The 23,564-nt window shown below is 31.9% G+C and overlaps 2 protein-coding genes and 1 long non-coding RNA gene across 11 annotated transcripts; 1 reads left to right on the top strand and 2 right to left on the bottom strand.

The window, feature by feature from the left end:
* Window positions 1-1,624: 1,624 nt before the first annotated feature.
* LOC126705669 (NEDD8-conjugating enzyme Ubc12) lies at window positions 1,625-5,416 on the bottom strand. The gene is made up of 6 exons (XM_050404780.1): window positions 5,248-5,416; window positions 3,012-3,125; window positions 2,567-2,675; window positions 2,363-2,441; window positions 2,142-2,258; window positions 1,625-2,061 (listed from the first exon to the last, which is right to left on the bottom strand). Exons 2-6 carry the CDS (start codon window positions 3,118-3,120, stop codon window positions 1,924-1,926), a joined length of 552 nt encoding a protein of 183 aa, XP_050260737.1. The 5' UTR covers window positions 3,121-3,125; window positions 5,248-5,416; the 3' UTR covers window positions 1,625-1,923.
* Window positions 5,417-8,910: 3,494 nt separating this feature from the next.
* Window positions 8,911-11,496, top strand: LOC126707440 (uncharacterized). Its single transcript, XR_007648958.1, has 2 exons — window positions 8,911-9,248; window positions 11,181-11,496. It is a non-coding gene; the product is annotated as an uncharacterized LOC126707440 (long non-coding RNA).
* An 879-nt stretch (window positions 11,497-12,375) lies between these two features.
* On the bottom strand, window positions 12,376-21,692 carry LOC126707438 (uncharacterized). Of its 9 annotated transcripts, none has more exons than XR_007648957.1 (7): window positions 21,328-21,692; window positions 19,988-20,164; window positions 19,717-19,859; window positions 18,760-19,626; window positions 18,364-18,564; window positions 17,980-18,098; window positions 12,376-12,748 (listed from the first exon to the last, which is right to left on the bottom strand). XR_007648957.1 is itself a non-coding variant. In XM_050407071.1 (7 exons), exons 2-6 carry the CDS (start codon window positions 20,109-20,111, stop codon window positions 18,039-18,041), a joined length of 1,395 nt encoding a protein of 464 aa, XP_050263028.1. In that variant the 5' UTR covers window positions 20,112-20,164; window positions 21,328-21,692; the 3' UTR covers window positions 12,376-12,748; window positions 18,005-18,038. The 9 variants fall into 9 exon arrangements, 7 of the variants coding, with proteins under 7 accessions (XP_050263028.1, XP_050263029.1, XP_050263024.1 ...); XM_050407071.1 differs by having other exon boundaries at window positions 18,005-18,098; XM_050407072.1 differs by having other exon boundaries at window positions 18,017-18,098.
* Between the last annotated feature and the right edge of the window lie 1,872 nt (window positions 21,693-23,564).

Here is a 23,564-nt window from a genome sequence, read left to right as displayed (position 1 = left end):
ATTCATTTGTACTTATTTACAGTTGACAAAGACACATTGATGTATTCTTCTTTGGAACAGCTAGTTGGATAAGGGACTTCATCATGGAATTTGTCCATCGTTTTAATGATTGAAATTGGAGTCTGTTAAATTATACTTATATATAATATCCTTTATTCGAATATTCGAGGTGGAGGTGCTTGAGATCGATTGAAGTGAAAACCAAAAGTTAATGTTAAGTTTGACATAAAATTTTACTATGAAGCTCTTCATGGTTCTAATGATGCAAGAATTCAGTGGAAGAGTATATGATGCACTAAATTATTAAAGGGAGTTTTTTTTTTCAGTTGGACAGCAGCCTTGGAGAGAAAAATGAGATTGGAGAATTCCTACTAAAAGAGAGATCAATCTGGTAAATCAGTGTTGCGTGTCTAGGTGTTTTAGCAAAACAGTGGACCATTTGCTAATTCATTGCCTACACACTTGAGCTTTCGTTCTTGCTATATTCAGAGTACTTTTGGTGATGCATATGAGGGTGATAGATAATATTTTATTTGGGTGGTATTAATCTTAAGTCTTAAGTAAATAAAGAAGCTTTCAGCCAAAAATAAATAAATAAAGCATGCAATTTTTTTGCGTGGAATACTGCCCTCTTTCATGTGAGCTATACGGAGGAAAAGGAAGACCATCTAACACTCAACAAGGACCCAACTAAGTCTTAAGTAAATAATGCATTTTCAGCTTCCTAAAAATGCATTATTTAATAGCCATTTTGAGTGGTTCTAGAATCACAGGCATTAGTGACTCAAATTGTAATTTAGATTCTCTCACAAATTGGAAGTTTGGGATCTCACTTGAGAGTGGATAAGGTGCTACTATGATCATGCCATATAAAAAAGGCACATTGGTCACCCTCTTCTACTTGTTTTTTTTTTTTTTTGCTTAAAAAAAAAAAGAACTGTAATTTAGATTTTGCTACCTTCTCTCTCTTTACTCTGTAGTATCTATCTCCTCTTTCTCAATAAAATCTTGATATTTTAATATATATACATATTTTTTTTAGAAGATCATTCCTTTGAGGCTAATATTTTCCTTCTTATTACCTCTCACTGCAAGTATGGCTTGATTTCATGGCTATCCACAAATTTAATATTTTTGTACTCCAATATTGAACGATTTCATCATTGCTTCCAGTATTATAATTCGTGCACCAATTCCGGGAAATGATCTTTCCAAGTTGCAATGCTCATTTCTTAGACACGTTCTTCAACCACAAATTCAGTTCCACCGACTCCACACACAGGCATGAGGTATAGATCCTGCTGCATTGCTGTTGGTTGGAACAGAATCGTATACTGAAAAAAGCAACTTATGTTACTTCCTCGGACCAGTGCCAAGAGAGGCCTGGTTTCTCAATTAACCCACTCAGATTTGATCACAAAATGAACCAATGCTTTTAGTGCACATTTTTTAACCTCAAAAGTCAAAATACACAGAATTCCAATAATGATTGATATTTAGGAAGGAACCCCATAATAAGGGTCCTGATACTGACAAACTATGATCACAGGCCAAACTAAAGGGTAATCACACACCACTACTGGTTAAAAAAAATTAAAAGGTGGGAGCAATAACACTGAAAACAAGTGCAGAACACAGAAACTGACTTTTAGCATAATTTGCCCAAGCATGGCAGTGAAAGCATGTTTTCCCCCAATACAAAATAAAAAGTAAATACATAACTGATGTCTTATCCTGGTGATTCAGATCAAAATAAAGAAAATCAGCTGTTCCCAACCAATAACTCAAACATGTCATTAAGTTACACAGCATACAAACACCTTCCAACGGGCCCCTTGATTCTGAAGAATTCATGTCCAATGCAAATTTACAGCCCTTGACGCTTCAAGCAATGAACTTGGTGCTTAGAAAAACAGGTGGCCGCTAAAGGCAGCGTGGGAAGAGGGTTTGTCCTACATACCCACCAGCCATTGCCCTTCGGACATTGGATTCAAACAATTTTGGGTTGTCTCTTAAAACTGCAGCTGCATCATGATTGAGGGGATCTTCATAATTGGGTTCCTGCATGTACAAAGACAAGTTATAATAAAAAGGCATCCATCTAGTTGCAAGATCGTATTTTGTGGAAGAATAATCAATACCGTGAAAAGATGAAATAGCCCGTAAATTATAGTGTTTATATTTAAAACAGGTTTCCAGTCTTCTCTTAGAATGTTAAGGCAGACATTTCCTTCCAAGTCGATATTAGGATGGTACACCTGCATCATAGATGCACTGTTAAAACGTCCTTACTGCAAATACCACATAATATTATTGAGTATTGAGGTACTACATTTTTAGAGAACTGGACACGCTTGATTACCTTTGTCTTGCACTTGACCTTTGGTGCCTCATGAGGGTAAATAGGAGAAACGTTAAAAGAGAACAAAAATGTACCACCTCTGTAACACAAAAACAATACATTTTAATATTCAAAACTTAAACCAAGTATTATCATTAAAATCTCACGATAGGATACTTCATCGCCCTTAGAAAAATGCTGAGGATTTTTATCGAGAGTACTTACAGATAATATCCGTCGTCAGGCCGAATGGTAACCTCAAAGTTCATCAAGTCATCCTTGCCATTGGGAAAAGATATGACACAAGATTTTGGTAGGTTCAATTCACTGATATCTACACAATGAAAAACACAGAAACTTTATATATATAAAAAAATAAAAAATAAAAAATAAAAAAACTCTACTATTTAGCAGTGAATCAAATATATAGCTTTATGTTTGAGTTTATGAGTCAAATACCAAGTTAAGCCCAGGAGATTCCAAAAAACTTTTCTAACAAAGTCTTAAAATAAAAAAAAAAGTTGCGCATGTTGGTCCAAGATCTCAGAATACATCAACCAAATTTTAATGGAATGAAATACCTCATAGCAAATGCTCAGGTACCTTGAGGGAAACACTTAACCTATGATATTATAGTGATTAAAATAAAAAATAAAAAAGGACTCATAACCTTTGTGAAGACGTAATTCCCCTGCACTTTGCTTCTTGACGGGTGTCTTTCCATTAGCATTTTCTGCGAGTTCCCTTTGCTTTTCCTTCACTTTAAATAGCTTAATCATTTTTCCTACAGCATAATATCCAAATCAGATTACAAGTAATACAACAATACCAAATCCAAGACAAAGTTTAGGCAGTATAATTCTATTAAATTTTTTTTTTTTTTTGATAAGTAACAATTCTATTAAATTTAAAAAACAAAATTTAAATTAAATTACACGATCCTCTTAAGTTTGAAATAATTTAACAAGTCTTGGCATAAGACATGATTTTCAAAGTTCATGGCAAGAAAGGCATCATCCAAGACTAAGACAACAAGGACTTGGCATACATAGGATCACCACAACAAGGGGGTGGGGGGAACTAATATGGAGTAAAACTAGGTCTAAACTTCTCACTCAAGTCAGACAACTCCAGCCACACTTCAGAACGTAATCAAGCATACAACAAACTCTCTGGAATCTATAAAGCTCCTACTGTGCTTTTGCCAGATATAAGCATTATCTTTAACTGATTCACAATGTTGCACTCTTATAAGGTGGCCTTCCAACTCCCAAGAAGGGTAACTTCCTTGAGATATTGAGTCTCTATTCATGTACTAAAAAAGTATTGTTTTTCCATTGATCATGCAGCACAAGGAATAAAGATGCAACAAATTTGCCAAAGCCACATATTTCCTATCTGCATGACATGTAGAGCCTCTACATCTGTTCCTTGAAGCTACTTCAAAATCTCATATATGAGGCAAATATGCTTTTTATTGAAAAATGGATGACAGAAAAAGTACAAAATCAGCTTTAATAATTCCTTCATTATTATACACTCTTCTTTTCCTTCAAGTACTCTTAAATTATCATTACTATGTTCTATTAGTGCTTTCTCTTCTAACAGCTTGTATGAATTAATACTAAGCTTGCTATTAAGTCCCCAATTCGACAAGTACAGATTCAAAGAATCTATTATCTTGTCGTCAAGTATACCATGTCAAATTTAATGGTAACTGAATTTTTTTTAGAATTCAATACCCAACATCATGATTTGACGCGTGTAAAGTGATGGTGGGATCGTGCCAATTAAGTTAATTTCCTACTTAAGGCATGAAAAACATTATTCTGGCCATACTAGTAGGGTAAACAGATAAAGGCAATTATTAGGCTGATTTTAAAAGCCAGTTTTCCGTAGCAGCAAGTTCCTCACAAATGCTTCTCAGGCACGAGGGAAAAAAAAAAATCTTTAGTGTATTGATGGAATGAGAATGTGAAATTAATAAATTTCAAACCTCAATGATTATATATGGACAAATTCATCCTAAACAAGGTAGGAAACAATATACGTAAGAAGGATAACTTGAGACATGCCCAAAAAATTTGAGGAATTCAAAATTTCATTCCTTTAAAATACAAATTGAACAATACAACTTACCCATTATTTCTTTTACATAAATATTCAAACCAATCCAACCTATTCTAGCAATCTAACAATCCAACAAGCAATCATAGCTACCAAAAATTCAGTAAAAAAAAAAATCTCCCACTAAATAAGCATGATCCTACAATAATGCAAACACATAAGAGAGCGATGATCTCATAGACAAAAGCTAATGGCAACAAGTTTGTAGACCATAAAATAAAAGACCCACTTGAAAAAGAGCCCAAAACTTCTTAAACTTCCAACTACCTAGATAACATGGATCACACAAGAATCCAAACAGCTCCTTACTAATGATCTCCTATTACAGCTATCATTCAAAACAAAACTTTCACAAACAAATCCACCACATGCTTAATCAAAGCTATAGACTTTCCAACCTAAACAACCCGAGGCAACAAGTTCAATAATTCTTTACTCACAAAACGTATAAGCAAATTAATAACAAGAGCAAAAAAGAAACCTCCTTTACCACAATACTGAACAACCAAAAATATTTTCAAAACAAACAAACCCCAGAACCCAAACAAGAATCCAAACAAGAATTCCAACTAAACCCATCTCAAGAAACTCCCACAACATCAAAATCTCTATATTCTAAAAGCCCCCAGAACCATCCCAAGCATCAAATCATCTTACCTACAAAACACACACACATACATATATGTTTTCATACATACACAATATATACACATACTTAAAACCTGGATCAGATTAGAGTGTAAATAGAGGAACAAGAAAGAAGCTTTTCGTGTTGTTACCTGATGAAAAATATGAACCTTTTTTAGTTTTTTGCGCAGACACAGAAAAAGAGAGAGAAAGAAAGAGAGAGATAGAGAGCTTAGAAGGAATCTGAAGATGAGAGAGTGGTTTTCTCTTATATATACATTGTATTTGTAGTATGTGATGTGTGTTGTGTTGTTGTTTTGTGTTTCTCTGTGGTTTTTGCTTTCTTTTTTTTATTATTTTATTTTTTTTCTCTCTCTCTTCTTCGCGTCAATCATCGTCATCCATTATAGGTTTGGCTTTTGGTTTAGTTCGCTTTCGTTTCGACAATAAAGGGTGTTGTTTTTATTGTCTACGCCCGCACCAGTTTTGTTTTTCTTTAAAGTATCGAATCATTAATTACCACGTGGATTAGTAGGGTAATGTTGTCATTGCGATTTAATATTATGTTCACATGTTCGGGAACGGAGGAAGGTGCACTGGCAGCAATAATATACTGCGTGTACTGGATTCGACACCATGAAGCGTGGTGATATGGCGTTAATTGACTGGGAACCGGTTCTCTCTGTTCTTCTCCTTCTTCCTTCAGAACAAGGAAAAGAACCTCTTTTTTTTTTTCTTTTTTTTTTTTTTGAAATTAGTAATTAAAAACTGAATTTTTAGTGAGTGATTGAAGTATTTTACTCAAATACTTTTTACAAAATATTATGGTAATACAAAGTGTTCATTTGTACCCTTTTTTTTTTTTTTTTTTGTTTATTTTGTTTAATGGACACTTGTTTTAAAACCCAACTTTTTTAATATACACCACCCTTTCGAATCCACTACATAGTTTTACATGGGATTTTTTTTTTCCTTTTTATATATATAGGTGAATCACAAACATAATATGCGTCATCGAGCTAAAAGTCTAAAGTATTACATTAGTTAGTTAGTGAATGGGTTTTCCGTTTATAAGTCTCACTAGTACTTACAAATATTAGGTCATTTTGTAAGTGTTAGTGTTGTAAATCTTGTCTTCTCACTCTTTTCTTTTCCATTCCCTGTGTTTTCTGTTTATATTTTCTTCTATTTTAATTTTGTGGTTTTTAAAATTTAGGAGGATATATATACCGAATGTTTCCATCAAAAATACTAAGAATGATTAGTTGAGTAACAATACTCTTATTTTTTAATGGAATTTAGTAATTATAAAATATATTATAATAACATAAAGCATCCCCCTTTCAATTTCATCCCATCATTTACATGGGTTTTTATTTTATTCTTTGGTTGTATATTATTTATCACTGTAGTTCATTAATTTTAACAATTTGCAGTGACAACGAGCCCTTTTTTTTCTTTTTTTTTTTTCTTTTTTTTTTCTTGCTGAGACTTTTTGACAATTTGAACTTCATCATTGATCATACACACTCGACCTAGAGAGAAAAATCTAGATTAATAATTACACTGTTCATTGATATAGTTGTCAACAAGTCACTAAAAATAGATTGGTAGACAATCATAGTCAAATCTCAACCAACTTTCTCAAAAAAAAAAACTTAATCAATATAATTTTATTTATTTACTTTAAAATATTTAAATTACTATTAAACAACTGTTCAAGTTCACAAAGCTGATTAAGGAAAAAAAAAACTCAACGTTGATAGAATTTAAAAATATTTATTTATTCGGCTAAAATATTGACAGTGGATTAAAATTTATCTAAAATGTTGATGGTATTCATCTAGAGTCAATTGGAATTTATTGTTTTGATAATTTGAGAGTTACAATAATGGAGAAGGAAATAGTCGAACTCTAATTTTCTTTTTTCTTTTTTTTAGAAACGAGAGTATCCAAAGCACATTAATATTTGACTATTTCTTCGGGTATATGTAACTCGCCCTTTCACATACACCAAGTTATTAAAGAAAATAATTCCTTCGAGTTGGTTCCAAGATGCTAGTTAGAGATTTGGAACTAGAGCTGTAAATAAGCCAAGTGTCAAAAATTCAAACTTGTTCATTTAATTTTATTTCCAATACAAACCAAGCTCGAGCTCATATTCAAATAATTTTATATGTTCAAGTTTGTTTTATTTTCATGTAAAAAAAAAAAACTTAATTTTACTCACGAGCTAATGTATTAACTTATTCTTTTACCATTGTGGGGGTTAGAATCTTCCAAGACAAAAAATCTTGGAAGATTTTGATCTTCACAATTAATTTGTTATCTATGTGGGAAAAATATTTTACAATGGGAGAGCTAAAGAAGGAGATCAAAATACTAAATATTATATTTTATAATAAAGCAGAAATACTAAGTTGTCGATATTATACACATCCATAGGCAAATACAATTTTTCCTATAACTCACTTTAACTCTAATTTCATTCTAAAAAAACAAAAACTCTAATTTTTCTCACCCCCCCCACCACCCTCCCCCCCTTATGTGGGGGGTGGGATCTTTTTATACTGGTTAATCCTCTCCTTGGTGGTGGGTTGTGATGATGGAGGTCAGAAAATAATAGTCTTGTCAAGTATTTTCTCTTGATTTGAGTGGATTATTAGGTGTGAGGCACTGTTTAGACTGGTTATTCAATAATAAATACAATCCATATTGGGTGGGAACATCTAAATAATATGAATGTGACTGTCGATGGGTTTAGGCACAACCTTCTATAGTCCCTTGGCAATCTTCTATAGTTGTGGTGCTAATCTTGGCTGGTTCCTCGCACAAGTATCTTTGTTATACTCATTGAGGTGGACTTTGTCGACTAGTGTTGGGCTCAGAGCTTGAGAAGAGGGAGCTCCCTGGCATGCGCCTTTGGTCCCAAGGTCAAGCCTAACCTCTCCTTTATTCCATGTGGACCGGGCCCATTCCCTTGGCACCCCTTCTCTCTTGGGCTTACAATCCACAATGAGCGGAAAAAAAGCTGGTTAGACCACTTCCTCACAACCATATATAGTAAAATTATTACAAATTTTTTCCACCCATTCACAAGTTTATGAATTTTTAATAGAAATAAGTTGTTTATAATATCTATAAACTACAAATAATAATTGAATATTATATTAACCTTTTTACAAACTTATACCACCCAATATCAAGTGTGTATATATATAGTATATTTTATAGACAAGTATGCATAAAAGAATATAATATTATATTAAAGTTAAACTGAGCCTCTTGTTTATGAACACATGATCATATTTGAGTTTGATTAATTTAATAGTCAAGTTTAAACTTAGACATCATATAAGTTTGCCTCGTTTTCTAAACAAATAAACAAAAACAATTATTTTGTTGAACTAAGTTTATACAGACCTATTTACTATATTTTGAATCCAAAACCTCATGGCACAAGAATCACTAAAATTCTCCTAACAAAGGAGAATGCCATATGCCACTGAGAAGTACAAAACTCTTGGTGAATTTCTGCATTGTCAATAATCTCAATATTTAAATAAATACTATCTATCTCATTATCTGTCTCTAATAAAAACAAAAACAAAATACAAATAGTTTCATATCATTTTGATAAATTTGATATCTATCTATTTATATATTATTAATATCCTAAAAAGGTTTTTTTTTTTGAAAATTACCCATTAACCCGATACCATTTGGTATGTGTGTTTAAATTTTAAATAATAATTTTTAATTTTTTTCAAAACATGTATAAGTGAAAAACTGTATAAAAATAAATGTAATATTGCTTAAAAATTAAAAGAAAATGGGTTAAGCCCAGCTCTCTGAAACTCTCTCTTTCTCTCTCACACGGTCTCTCTGTTTTGTCTCTGTCTCTGCACAGACCCAAAACCAAAAACCCTAAGCTCCCCCCAAAATCGAAAATGTCGAAGCTCCTCATATTCCTAACCCTAATTCCTCTCCTCCCAATTCTCACCACCCCCTTCTCTCCCGAAAACCCTTCGAGTCGCCGAGTCCTCGTCTTGCTCGACGACCTCGCCCTCAAATCCTCGCACTCCGTCTTCTTCAACTCCCTCCAGTCTCGTGGATTCCACCTCAATTTCAATATCAATTGAGACGAATGGAGGTTAATAGTTTTCATTTCAAATTGCACTTGCATTTTCTCAGCACACAAACATGGGTTAAGGCTTGAATAGTAGAGATTTGAGCTGGATTAGGTTCGATATTTTGCAAATTCAGGTGATTTATTTGATTGCTCGTTTTTCAATTATGTTTGATTGCCGAGAATGTGAGGGAAATGAAATGAAAGTTTAGATCTTATTAGCTCAATTTGAGACGAATGGATGTTAATAGTTTCCTAGGTTTGAAAGCTTGGAAATTCAGAGGGTTTTATTTATTTGATTATTTATAAATTTATTTGTATCAAATTCTTTCATTGCACTTTACACACACACAATCGATATGTATCAAATCTATTTGTATCTGTTTGGTTGTTAGCACCATTGAGGCATTTGCCGTAGCATTGGTCTTAGTTGAATGGAGTTTCATTAATTGTTTTATGTCAAAATTGTACTTGCATTTTCTCAGCAAGCAAACAGGGCTTAATGCTTCAATGGTAGATATTTCAGCTGAATTAGGTTTGATAGTTTGGAAATTCAGAGAGATATTATTTATTTGATTATTTGTAAAACTGTTTGTATCAAATTCTTTATGTTTTTCTTTGATTGCTCCTTTTTATTGGGTTCTATTTGGTTGCCAAGAAAATGGGGGAAATGAAATTATAGTTTGGATTTTATTAGCTCAATTGAGACAATTGGTGTAGCATTAGTCTTAGTTGAATGGAGGTTTGTTAATTGCTTTCTTTCAGATTTGTACTCACAGTTTCTCAGCAAGTAAACATGGCTTAATGCTTTAATAGTAGTGATTTGAGCTGGATTAGGTTTGACAGTTTGGAAAATAAGAGGGATTATTTATTTATTTGACAATTATAAATCTATTTGTAACAAATTTTTATGTTTTTATTTGGTTTGCAGTTTTTTTCATTTTTTATTTTATTTTAATTTTTAAATCTGTTTGGTTGCCGAGAATATGGGGGAGATGAAATGAAGGTTTGGATCTTATTAGCTCCGAAGATACAATTGGTGTAGCATTGGTCTTAGTTGAATTGAGGTCCATTAGTCGTTCTCTCTAAATTGTACTCACATTTTCTCAGCAACCATACAAGGCCTAAGGCTTGAATAGTAGAGATTTGAGCTGAATTAGGTTTTGATAGTTTGGAAATTCAGAGGGATGTTATTTATTTGATTATTTGTAAATCTATTTGTATCAAATTCTTTAGGTTGGTGGAATTGGTTGGGGAAGCACTCATCTAGCATTTGGAATTTAGTTCCGTTGTGTTTGATGTGGTGTATTTGGGGGGAACGTAATCGGCGGACCTTTGAGGACTTAGATAAATCCAATGACCAGCTGCTTGCTCTTTTCACTAGTTCCCTTTTTGATTGGTCTAGGGCTTGGGGACTCGCATCTAGTGATTCTCTCTCTTTGTTGCTTAGCTCTCTTTGTCTTTGTAATTAGTTTTTCCTTTCTGTTTCTGCTTTTCTTTTCTTTTTTGTAATTTCTGTTTTGCTTTGTGCTAGTTTGCATAAAGCAGTCTTTTAAATATACTTATTTCTTACTTATCAAACAAAAAAAAAAAAAAAAAATTCTTTAGGTTTTTCATTGATTGCTCCTTTTTTGGGGTGGTTCTATTTGGCTGCCAAGAAAATGAGGGAAATGAGATGAAAGTTTGAATTTTACTGTCTCAATTGAGACAAATGGTCACAGTAGTCATAGTTGGATGGAGGTCTGTTCTTTAATTGTTTTCTTTTGATATTGTACTTGCATTTCTCAACAAAGAAACTGGCTTTAAGGTTTGAATAGTAGCAATTTGAACTGAATTAGGTTTGATATTTGGAAATTCAGAGGGATGTTATATATATAATTATTTGTAAATGTACTTGTATCTATTTGACCTTTTTACTTATCAAAAAAATAAATGTTCTTGTATCAAATTCTGTAGGTTTTGGAGGATCCATTGATTTGGTGGCTATACTGGATTTTGTTGATTCGGGTCATGATTTGATTATTGCGGCCAATCTGATTTGATCAGAGAAATTGCCACTGAGAGTGGAGTTGATTTTGATGAGGTGCGTATTAGTATGTAAACATTTTGATCACCCAATATATGTTCAATTTCTATAGTGTGTTTTGACTTCTTTGTGGTTTAAACTTCATGTTTGAGACTTTGGCATAGATGCAGCTACTTTAATATACTCTCAATATGCTTTAGTAAAATTAATGGAAATGACTGTCCATACCAAGTGGCGCTTCTGTTACTGTTATGATTCAGACAAGCAGTAGCATGTAACAAGGGGACTCTAAGCTAGCGAAGGATGATAATGATGATAAACATCATCAATTTGACATGAGTAATAGTTGGAGTGGCTCCTTTATAAGGGTGCTATTAGTAAGTAGTTGATTAGTATTAGAATTTGGCCAATAAATTCTTGATTAGTATTAGAATTCAACCAATAAATTCTTAGTTTTTAAGGTAGAGTTATCTGATTGAGTTGTTATTAGATTATTATTTGTTCAGTTAATTCTTTTTTCCTTATTAGATTATTATTATTTTAGGTATTATTATTTTTCATCATTGTAATTCAATTGTAATTCAGTTGATAATCACCTTGTAACAAACACTATTATTTAAATAAAAAAATGAGTTTTGAATTGTAAAGCAGGCAAATTAATTTTAAAAATTCTCCTCTTGTAGCTAAAAGTTTTGGGGTAGCTAAAAGTTATTTTTTTGCTAAAGGGGTTGCTAAAAGTTGTTTGGGGTTTGATGTACAAATTACATTGTCATTGCTCTGTCTATCCTGTTGGTTCTCTTGTACTTAATATTGTTTTGGCTAGATGGCTATTAGATAAATCATATTTGTGAATTATAAGGTCATTTATTTGGATTATCGAGAAACTGCTTGGAATATATTATTTTACAATCCATCCAAATAAAAACCATTTGTTTTTGCCTCTGTTTTTGTGCAAAATTATCTAGTGACTACAAGTCATCGAGAAACTCTTCCAAGTATTCAATAAATCTTTTAACACAAAAGATATCATTAGTTATATCATATGAGCAGTCCAGTATAAATTGGCTTTAACTCTACTTGTGAAAATAAACACTCTATGCCAACAAGGAAACACTTTTTTGATGACTTTAGATAGGCATCTTTGATTATCAGGTGTCCTGTTTAAACAATGGTGCAGCTAAATAGCAATTTGTTTACAAATTTTCCAAAGATCATTTCAAAAATAATATAAAAGTTCCACCAAATGCCTTCAAGAAATTGAATTAGAATTAGGTCCTAATACATTACAAGACTGTTAAAACTACCTTTTGGAGTTTAAGCCTATAAAATTAGTACTACATAACTTTCAATTGGCCCCAAGTCAAAATTATTACAAAGAGAACAAATGTAGGTAAGTCTCATGTAATAATAATTTTGGCTTGTCTTGTGAACTTCCCCGGCTTCCTGATTTTTGAATGGAGATTATATCGATATATCAATGGTAGCATGACGTTCTCCTCTACAAACATTTAAAACATCATATTAGCATTTAGAATAGAATAAAAATGGTGTATTAATCTTCACAACAGCCGTTCTAATTATTAAGTAATGATTCATAATACCAAAAAACCAATATTAAGTAGCTCACACAATCAAACACAACTAGTTGCATTAGAGAATTAGAATGTTATCAACCATTAAAAGCCATCGACAGCAGTTGAATTTCTGCAATAACAAATGCTAACTTAGATTCACATGAGGAATATACGATTGCCTATTGGAGCATTACAGCACTAGTTTTTGGAATCCAGCATCCCTGCAAAATTTGGGAGCTTCTACACATCTCATTTGCACCAGCCCATAGCTTAGTCCCATACTCACGGCTTCTAAAACATTGTGCAGTAACTAAGATGAGCATTATAATTTGTATTTATACACAACTCTTTGTAGGATAAATAGTGAGTATTGCATTATTTAGCAAAATGCAAATTCTATTCTAACTTATCTTTTTTAGTTATTGGCTAGAGCAACTTCAGGCGTGCCAACTGTTCCTGAGCATGGTGAATTTGCAAGTTTCATCATCACACTGAAAAAAAAAATTATATAGCTGATTAGATGATCGAAAAAAAAAACCTACCACTACTACATTGAATTGTTATCAATAACATCTACCCTGCTGGAGCTTTCTCATTGTTTCAATATAAAATTACCAAAAAATAAAGCAATCGATAGGATTCTTATCCAACTAGCGACTACTATAGAGGCAACAAAAATTGTGAATCAAGCTGCCCCATACAATTGTCCAACTAGAAAAACAGTTAGCAAGAAAATAACGTTGGCAATTACATAAAATAATTATGTGCACAAAATTGGGCAAAGTAACATATTTACTTTCAGCATTTCCTAGTTACTTGGTAACTGAGAGGTCATGCCCCAGGGTAAATGACCTCCCTTTTCTTATTTATCACCAACTTGGGCTATGGGTCTAGGAAATTGCAGGGCAAAATGGACATGTTATGCTCTTACAAAGACCTCGTTCAGGCCGAAGCTTAATATAAAATATTTCATTTACCCCCTCTAAATCCCCTTCCTAGAGCCCAGGAGCACCATGCATCTAAAGCAACAATACACCATAAGCCCTTGTTTCGGGAGAAGGAATGCAATGGAATGGAAAGGAACGAAAATAATAATTTTAGAACATTCTTCCCTTCCTTTGTTTGAGAGTTTTAATAGTGAAAATAAAAAGTTCATTCCTTTGTTTGGAAGTTTAAGTGGGATTAGACATGGCAAAACGAGCGGGTCGGGTCGGGTTCGGGTCGGGTCACGGGTCAAACGGGTCATTTTAAGCGGGTTGAAATCGGGTTCGGGTCAATCGGGTTGCGGGTCAGGTCGGGTTGACCCGTATTTTTCACATGAAATTTTTTATTTTTTATTTTTTATTTTTTTTATAAAGAAAACAATATGTATTTGCCATTTGGATAGTTATGCAACATATTACTTGATGTAAAATGCATTATTTTGCATTCACTACTTATATCAAGAATAAACTCAGTTAAACTTATTAATATTTATTCAATAATTTTAAAATTATACAAATCCTAACATTGCTATCTAAAACAAAATAACACAAAGATAAGTAAAACAAATATACAAGTTTTATTTTTACACAATATCAACATTCCAAAAAAAAAAAAAATTACAAATGACTTATTGGATAACTCATTTGATAAAGAATAAAAACATATAAGAAAGTTACAATTTTAAAAATTAATTTTATAATCTATTATCAATTGTGGTTGACACTCTATTTCAATTTGAGATATACATTAAAGTTTGATTGCTTACTTATTTATACCTAGTCTCTTTTATGAAGATCATATCATTGTACACACTCTAGGAAATATCATAATTTATTTTGAAAAGCCGTTTATTTTGAACATAAATTGTTAAAAAATTGATCTAAGCATTCATAATTTATGCTAATTTGATACTTTGGCTTTACTATTTTTACACTTGTGAATGTGTCTCATACATATCTACAACTTTAAATATGTTTTTAACTTTACTGTAATCAGATTATCTTGGCATGTACTTTGCTATTTGATATCTAAAAATCTTTACTCATTACAGAATGCTCAACCATTTATTTTTCAATTAATTTGCATGCAGTTATGTAAATATATAAATTATTTCCTTAAAGCTCACAATAAACAATTAAACCAATATTGTCTTAATTTCACTATTTTTTTTACCAAAAAAAAAAAGTTTTTAAAAAATGGTTCGGGTTCGGGTCGGGTCGCGGGTCGGGTCGGGTTGACCCGCACAAAACACGGGTCGGGTCACGAGTCAACCCGTTTTTGCTTCGGGTAAAAAAAAATCGGGTTCGGGTCGGGTCAGAAAATTCTGACCCGTTTTGCCATGTCTAAGTGGGATGAAATGAAATGAGTAGGAGGGAACAATCATTCCTCTTTATTCCCTTAAAATCTCAAATTTTTATTCTTTCCAAAATTAGAAGGGATAGGAGGAAATAAAATTAGATTTAATAAATTTTTTACTAAAACTCCTAAAATATCCCTATATATTCAACCATTTATTTTAAAATAGGAGTCTAATAATAATATTGTCATAAAATGATTCTATCTATTTCCCTCTATGTTACTCCCAAACAAGGTTATTTACATTTCATTAATTTTCATTCTTTTCTATTACTTTATTTTAAAACATTCAAACAAAATTACTTAATTCTATTTCATTCCTTTTTTTTCCATTGCTTTCCATTCATTAAATACATTCCATTCTATTCATTTTCATTCCCTTATGATCATTCCATTCCTTTCCCTTATGAACTCTCAAACGAAGCCTAAATGACACCACCACATAGGCATCCACTAAAAGCAACAACATAAGCCAATAAAGAAATGCCAAGCAAATAATCATTTTCACAAACACACTCCAATTTCTTTGGCTTGGTGGAGTAAGCCTTGGCCTCTTAACCAATTAGACTTTACCTTAGTAGAGACATAGACATTCACAAACACCTTAGAGTAGTAGCATTGGATGTGTTAAATGCTAATTTTTTAGCATTTAGCATGCCAAACACCAAAAATCACCTCCATTAGATGTCTCAAATGTCAAAAAAAGTCGGCATGAGCTACATCTATTAATGCGTAAATGCTATATAATTTTGAGTATTTTTTTATTCAACTTCTCTCTCTCTCTCTCTCTCTCTCTCTCTCTCTCTCTCTCTCTCTCTCTCTCTCTCTCTCTCTCTCTCTCTCTCTCTCTCTCTCTCTCTCTCTCTCTCTGAGTTGTGGCCATACATGGGTTTTTTGGTCTCTGTGAGTTGTGGCCATATATGGGTTTTTTGGTTTTGGGATGGGTTTTGAGAGTTGTGAATGTGGTGGGTTGTAGGGGTAGTGTGTGAATTGGTGGATTCCAATGTGAATGTGGTGGGTTCTTGGTTGTTTGTGGTGGTTTGGATTAGCATTTTGAGTGGTGGTTTGTGTTGTGGTTGTGGAGACGATTTTGGGACTGGTGATGGTTTTTTGGGGTTGTAACTTGGTTTTAAAATATATATATTTTATATTATTTTAAGAACAAAGTTTGGCTATAAACTTTTTTTTAAAGAATGAAGTTTGGCTATAAACTTAGTTATAGCCAATTGTTACAACTTCACTCAATATTTTTTTATTAGATGTGAATTTTGACAAATTTACTATTAGATTACATTTCTTTCTTATATCATGCTTGCAAAATTTCCAAAAGATTAAATATCAATAGCTTTGTTATCAATCAACTATTTAAATTTTTAGTTTTTGTAATATAAAATTATGCATAAAAAATAAGTTCTTAAATCGAATGGTAACTAACATTCAATTGACATGAAATTTGACATGTATGTTTAAAGATAATGCAATTCGACGGCTAGATTTTCAAAATATGTAGTTATGTTAATTTTTTTAGAAGAAGTTTGTAGCCAACAACTACAATCAAGTTTGTAGCCAAACTTTTTCTTTATTTTAATGTGTTCTAATCTTAAAATAGAAGATGTGATGTAAAGTGTATTGTTAAATGTTATGCTAAAATAAATAAAATAACTTTTTGATATTATGAATAGGATATTTTTAGGAGATCCAATGGTCAATCATATGGACTAAGCCTATCCTTTGAACTTCCATTTACAATTTCACTCAAATTTGCATTAACATCAAATTCATGATATACATAATTACAATATATGCTATTATTACTAAATTCAAAATATTATTAATAAAAGAAGTGTATCAACTATCAAGTTGCAAAGTTGCAAATGGTGTAACATAAACTATAATATAATATTTAGTACAAAGTTTAGTTACAAAACTCCCACTAAAAAAATTAGCATGACTCCATATTTTGAAATTCAACCATTTGATTTCATTTTCTTTATGTTTTTAACACTCATGTCAAATTTTGTAAATCAGAAATTATTTGCTATTCAATCCATAAAATTATTTTTTATACATAATTTAAGAATACAAAAACTTAAAATTTAAACCTTTAATTAATGATCTAAACCGGTACAACATTAGCTTGATGGATTGAGAAAGAAATGTGCCCACTTAACATTAACCATCAAAACGATTAGAGCCAAAAATTGACAGAAATGCTTTGCTCTGAAACACTCTTAATGGCATGAAAACATCAAATCTACTCTTAGACAAATATAGATTGTAAACTATATATCAATTGACAGAAAACTTAGCCAGAATCCACAGAAGAATCTGTTAAATTCTCTACAAAATCACTAGCATATATTTGACATAATATAATGAGAAGACAAGCATGGGCATACCTGATGGTGAATATAAAAGTCCATGAGAACAAAAAGGAGGAAGCCACAGACATGGTGAGTAAAAACGAAATGGTGTGTATTTTGTGGGTAAGAAACGATCATAATGTACTGGATTTTAATGGGTAATCCAATACTGTGGCAAGTTAGGACCTTTCCGCTGTGAGAACTAAAATTTGTAAGCCCTACACATTAAAGGCTGTCTAATCAAACAAACACACAGTGATAAATCCATGCTATTAATAAATACATACTCACCAAAATAATGACTATGCTAGCCCAACATGAAAAATGTCAACAATATATAACATAACACTCCGCCATCAAACTTCCCAAATAGGCCTAAAGTTTTAACAAACATGCAAAATGATCCGATTTTTTTTTTTTTAAATCATTAGTCAATCAAACATTTACCATACCATTATGATATGCAGAAAAAATCACCTTTCTCCCTACATTTTTTCTTCTTCGTCTCTCTTTAAGGAGCGATCTCAGTCTGCAAAGTAGCGGCACCGATATACCCCACCTGTTGTTGCTGCTGCATTGAACTCCATAAGTCAGACATATTCTTCCAATCACTAATAATAAGAATCAAGTAAATATATTCTTATATATTCCTTATTTCAAAAAAAATAAAAAATTAAATATTTATGGGGAATGTTAACAATCCATTTAAAGAAAGTTTTTATGAGAAAAGAAAAAAAATTAATATTTTGACAATTTTTTCATTTTCCATATGAGTAATATCAAAATTTTCTTAAAATAGATTGTTAATCAATAACTTAACGGTACTGATTTATTACCTGACAACCAAATGGGCTCTTATCAAACAGCAATTGGGCTAACGTGCAACCAAAACGCCTTTCCCCATTATCATTAAATCCTCGAATGCACGAGTCAATCATACATGCGTAGATACCTGGAAACCTTTCGGTTATCTTGGGTTCAAGTTCACAGTGGAACGGCAGTTGATCCGGTAGAATATTTTGTTTTGGTGTAGTCAACTATATCAGAAAACATTGATAACATTTTAACATTTGCAGAGTTTGAGAGAGATTATGGTAGATAATTTTACCCCATCTTTTGGGAGGCTAACTCCCATTCTCTACCCATAATAACCAACATATTTTTTTAATCTAAATCATACCATAATAATTAACATTTTAAAATAAATAAATAACATTGAAGATAATGCATACCTTACGCTCTAGCTCTAAATTGGCTTGTTGACCACAGTGAAGCATTCTTTGTTGCACCTTTTTGTTTTTTTTTTGAATCTCTCTGTTCTCCTCTTCAATCTGTTGGTTGCGTTCTATAATCCTCCTGTTTTTCGTCTCAGAACCACCTGTATGGTGCTCGTGACAGTTCCGGAGAAAAATCGGTAGACTGTTTGAATTATTGTCATACGCGGCAATCTTATTATCTTTGTATAAATATACACCACCAAGCATTGATTCGTCATTTTCTTTTGCAAGTGATGACCACCAACAATGATAGCCGTACTCAGGATCATGAAGCCCAAAATATTGTGTGAAGTACAGTACGTCTCGTTTTCGAAGATCAGCCAGCACATGGACCAACTTGTATTTATCCCCATCATTGTAGAACACAGGATGATAATATTGAAACATGTAGTAGCGTTCCAACCCATCCGAGTGAAGAAATAATTCCGAAAAACAAAGCTTGAAATACTTAGATAAGTGCGATTCATAATCTTCTCCAAAGAATTTTCTCACAACCTTTGCAACAAGCCACCGGAAGTGCATGATATCTACTTTTCTCCCATCTAAATCTTTTTTCTTTTTTCTTGATTTCCCATCTAAATAATCGTTATGACTGGTGTTGGCGGGTGTATAGGGGTGGGCAATGCGTAGGTCATTATGAATCCTCATTCGACCAATGACATCACCGGAAAATAAATTACTCTTATGATATGAGTACAGAATGTCCGCAATACCCATAAATATTTTTCGAAAATATTGCCCAAAGTGGAGTACTTTATTCATATTATCGAATTCCCAAGTAACTTTGGCTGGCGGAATTTTCTCCAAGAAATCTAAGAAACTCTGATAGATAAACAAGAACGAAAAATAAAATAATAAAAATAAAAACTTATAAAAACAAAACATTAAAAAAAAAAGTAAATGTAAAATTACCCATTCTTCATCTGTCTCAGATGAATTGCGTGGAGGCAACTCGTATTTTAAAAATATGGCAGGGATCTCTTCCTTGAAATCGTTTAGCTCCGCAAGAGTGCTAGGAAAGACAGGCAGTAAGCAGAAGGGACAAACTGGCAATCCTGTTATAACCAAAAAAAAAAAAAAAACCATAATAGCATATATAATAAGCATATTTTGCTACTCATATAATTCAAAAGCTAAGAAAATTTAATTATTAGAACTTAATTAGAGAAATATATGTACGTACCAGGATCATAATTAGGTAGATTAATTTCGAGGAAATCAAGCTGCTCTTCTTCAGTTTGGTGGGATGATGAAAAGCCCGAAATTTCAATTTCTGGTCTCATTGCATACATGCCACTCTCTACCATTTTGGTTAGTACAGTCTTGTCAAATGCAAAAGCCGACCCTAATGAAGTAAATGCTAATGATGAACGAAGGTAGGTCAGCCAAACTAAGGTAGAAAACAACATATATAAGAAGGATAGCTTGAGATTGCCCAAAAAATTCAAGAAATTCAAAATTCCATTCTTTAAAAATACACATTGAACAATATAACGTACCAACTATTTCTTTTACATAAAAATTATTCAAACCAATCCAACTTGTCTAGCACTCTAATAATCAAACGAGCACTCATAGCTACCAAAAAATCGGCAAGCAACAAAAATTAAATCTAAGTATGATTGATCCTACAATAACGCAAACGCATAAGAAAGCGAGTGAGCGACGAAAAAAATTAAATAAAAGACCCACTTGTAAAAAAATACACAAGAATTCAGGTAGCTTTAAAAGACTTTCCCAAAGCTTCTTAAACTTTTCAACTAACTAATTAAATGGATCACACTAGAATTCACACAGCTCCATACCAATAATATTCTATTACAGTGATCATTCAATATAAAACTTTCACAACATTTTCTCAAAAAAAAAAAAAAAAAAAAAAAAACTTTCACAACAAATGCACCATGCTTTAACAAAGTTAGACTTTCCAATAATAAGAAACCTCCTTCACCACAATATTGAACAAAAAATATGAAATAAAGGGCTTTTTTTTTTTTTTTTTTTAATAGCCAGAGAGATATATAGATAAAATATAGTGTCAGAAGAAAAAGAGCGTTGCTTTTATGAGAGACAAAGAAAGTCAAGAAGGATTATTTGTTAATAAATTATTTTAAAAATGTTTTGAAATCATTTTTATTACAAAGTATCAAAAAAATTTATTGTTTTTTTCCTTAGAAATTTTTTAAAGGTCCTCATAATTAGTTTTTTTTTTTAATTAAAAAAAAATCTTTCTTTTTGACAGGATCTCATGCCAATTAAGATATTCCAGGTCGAACACAATATTACATAACCTAATTCAAATATTTATATCACAATATATATATATATATATATATATATGCGTGCCTCAAGATACGTGGTAACCGCCATAAAAGAGGGGGAATTTTTTCATAAAACATGGTAGCATATAGAACTAAAATACCATCTCAACGTTTCTAACAGATGCAGACCTTTGACCTAGTTCTAATTAAGATTGTTCTACAAAAGTTTACAAATCATAGTAAGAAAATTTCAGTGATATACCTTAGTGATTACAACTCATCATCATTTGCACTATCGTATCTTCAAAATTTTACCAAGTACGCACTTGATATGGAGCCTTGCTGCTTTGATTGAATATCTTCATATAGTAACCCAATCCGTTGATATACTCATAAATTATGGGTAGTAGTATCTGTTGATATACTCATAAAAACCAGAGGGTTTTTTAGTTTTTGCTCAGACACAAAGAAAGAGAGATAAAGAAGGAATCCGTAGAGAGTGATCTTTGCCACCTATCCCACTATCTCCATTTAAAATTCAACCCACTATAGGTCTATAGTCGTGGTACAATAAAACTCCATTATAGCAAACACTACTACAGAGAAAGAGAGAAAAAGAGAGAAAGAAGGAATCCAAAGTGAGAGTGAACTTTGCCACCTATCCCACTGTCTCCATTTAAAATTCAACTCACCATAGGTTTATAGTCGCGGTACAATAAAACTTCATTATAGCAAACGTTGCTATAGTCCAAATGGGCCTATAATGGCATTTTTAGGACCTATAGTGGCATTTTACAAACGCCACTGTAGGTCCAATTGACATTATGAAATATGCAATTTTCCCTCATAAGCATTTATAGGTTAATTTCTTCAAAAGATGGATACAAGATCACTCTATTTTGTTTAAATCTTCTTTGACAACATTTGGAGAATTATGAACCAGATGATATTTGCAAATTTCAAGCCTGATCCTAGAAAAGATGCTACTATTAAGATTTTGCTATAATTAACAAGCTTATTCAGAACATATTGTAGCTTGGACATCTCACCTAGCACGTCCGGCCTTGAAATGGTTTTATCCCTAGCTTGTAGGTTGGATTGAAACAAATTTTGATGTTGCTATTAGACCTCATGTTACCATCACTGCTATTGGGAGAAATGAATTTTGAGATATCTTATTTGCCCATTCAAATCTCTCCCCTCCTTTTGATTTGACTCTTGGTGAAACACTAACTACTTTTCAAGTCATCAAGCTTGCAGTCTACCACAAGTATTCTTATGTTCTCTGTGAAGGTGATTTCAATGGAGTTATTGAGGCTTTGCAGAACATCAACTTGTCTCCTCCTTGGTTCCTTGCCTCTTTTCTCTAAAATGTCAAAGCTGCTCTTAGTTCTCTTTTTTTGTTGGGATCTTTCTTTTGTTTCTAAGTATGTTAATTTCCTTTCTCACAACTTGACTCGTTGAGCTGCTTTTTTGTAATTGGGATGGAATCATTTCTATCTCTACTCTTCTTCCTTGGTTTTTTCCCTAGAAGATTAAGATGGGTTGAGTTCTTCCTTTGCACTCTTTTTATATATTTATCCTTATTCATAAATAATAATAATAAACAAATAACTACATTGGTAGATAATCATAGTCAACCTCAACCGTACAACTTAATCAACTGTCTAAGTTCACAAAGCTAATTAAATAAGAAGAAAAAAAAAACACTCCACATTGATACAATTTAAAATATATATATTTATATATTCGGCTAAAGCATTGGTAGTGGATTAGAATTATCTAAAACATTGATGATATTCATCTACTATGAATGAGTCAATTAGATTTTTTTGTTTTGATTTGATGATTTGATAGTTACAATAATAATTAGAACTCTAAATTTAATATATATATATATATATATATTTAATTATAGAAATGAGGGTATACAAAACACTTTGAGATTTTACTATTTTTTTAGGTATGTATAATTCTTCTTCTCACACACACCAAGTTTTCAAAGAAAATAATTCCTTGGGGTTGGTTCTAGAGGTTCCAAACTATAGCCGTAAACAGGGGTGGCCCAACAACTTTGGAGGTCTAAGGCGATATACTTAAAAAGGGTCTTTTTGTTATTACTTAAATAATATTTAACTAGTGTTTAATATCATAATATTTTATAATTAGTGTTTAATATCATAATATTTTATAATAAAAATTCATTCTTTTTATTTTGTAATATGCTTTTTTGTGTGGAAAAATGCTAAAGGTATAACAAATTTTACTACAAAAAAACTTATAAACAATGTAACAATGAATGTGATTAGTGACATTTCAAGAATATAATAAACAAGTATTTGTATATGATGTTAGGGATATTATAAATTTTACAACATGAGACTTATAAAGATATATTACTAATCACAAAAAGTAATTCAAAAATGCATTTAATGTTAACGTCCACTAATCATATTAATTGTTACATCAATTTGTAAAGACTTTGAAGTAAAATTTAGA

This window comes from Quercus robur, chromosome 11, assembly GCF_932294415.1.
Source record: "Quercus robur chromosome 11, dhQueRobu3.1, whole genome shotgun sequence".
Lineage (NCBI taxonomy): Eukaryota > Viridiplantae > Streptophyta > Magnoliopsida > Fagales > Fagaceae > Quercus > Quercus robur.
This window is presented reverse-complemented; position numbering and strand designations above follow the sequence as displayed.

What these genes read in the sequence shown, in the direction of transcription:
- LOC126707438 (XM_050407071.1), bottom strand. Translation starts at nt 20,111, where the DNA reads ATGGTAGAGAGTGGCATGTATGCAATGAGACCAGAAATTGAAATTTCG. An exon ending in TCTACCTAATTATGATCCTG is followed by an intron (nt 19,860 to 19,987) that starts GTACGTACATAT and finishes TGGTTATAACAG; the next exon opens with GATTGCCAGTTTGTCCCTTC. An exon ending in AGAGCCCATTTGGTTGTCAG is followed by an intron (nt 18,099 to 18,363) that starts GTAATAAATCAG and finishes AGTTCAATGCAG; the next exon opens with CAGCAACAACAGGTGGGGTA.
- LOC126705669 (XM_050404780.1), bottom strand. Translation starts at nt 3,120, where the DNA reads ATGATTAAGCTATTTAAAGTGAAGGAAAAGCAAAGGGAACTCGCAGAA. An exon ending in AGGTCAAGTGCAAGACAAAG is followed by an intron (nt 2,259 to 2,362) that starts GTAATCAAGCGT and finishes TCTATGATGCAG; the next exon opens with GTGTACCATCCTAATATCGA. An exon ending in GGCTATTTCATCTTTTCACG is followed by an intron (nt 2,062 to 2,141) that starts GTATTGATTATT and finishes TTGTACATGCAG; the next exon opens with GAACCCAATTATGAAGATCC.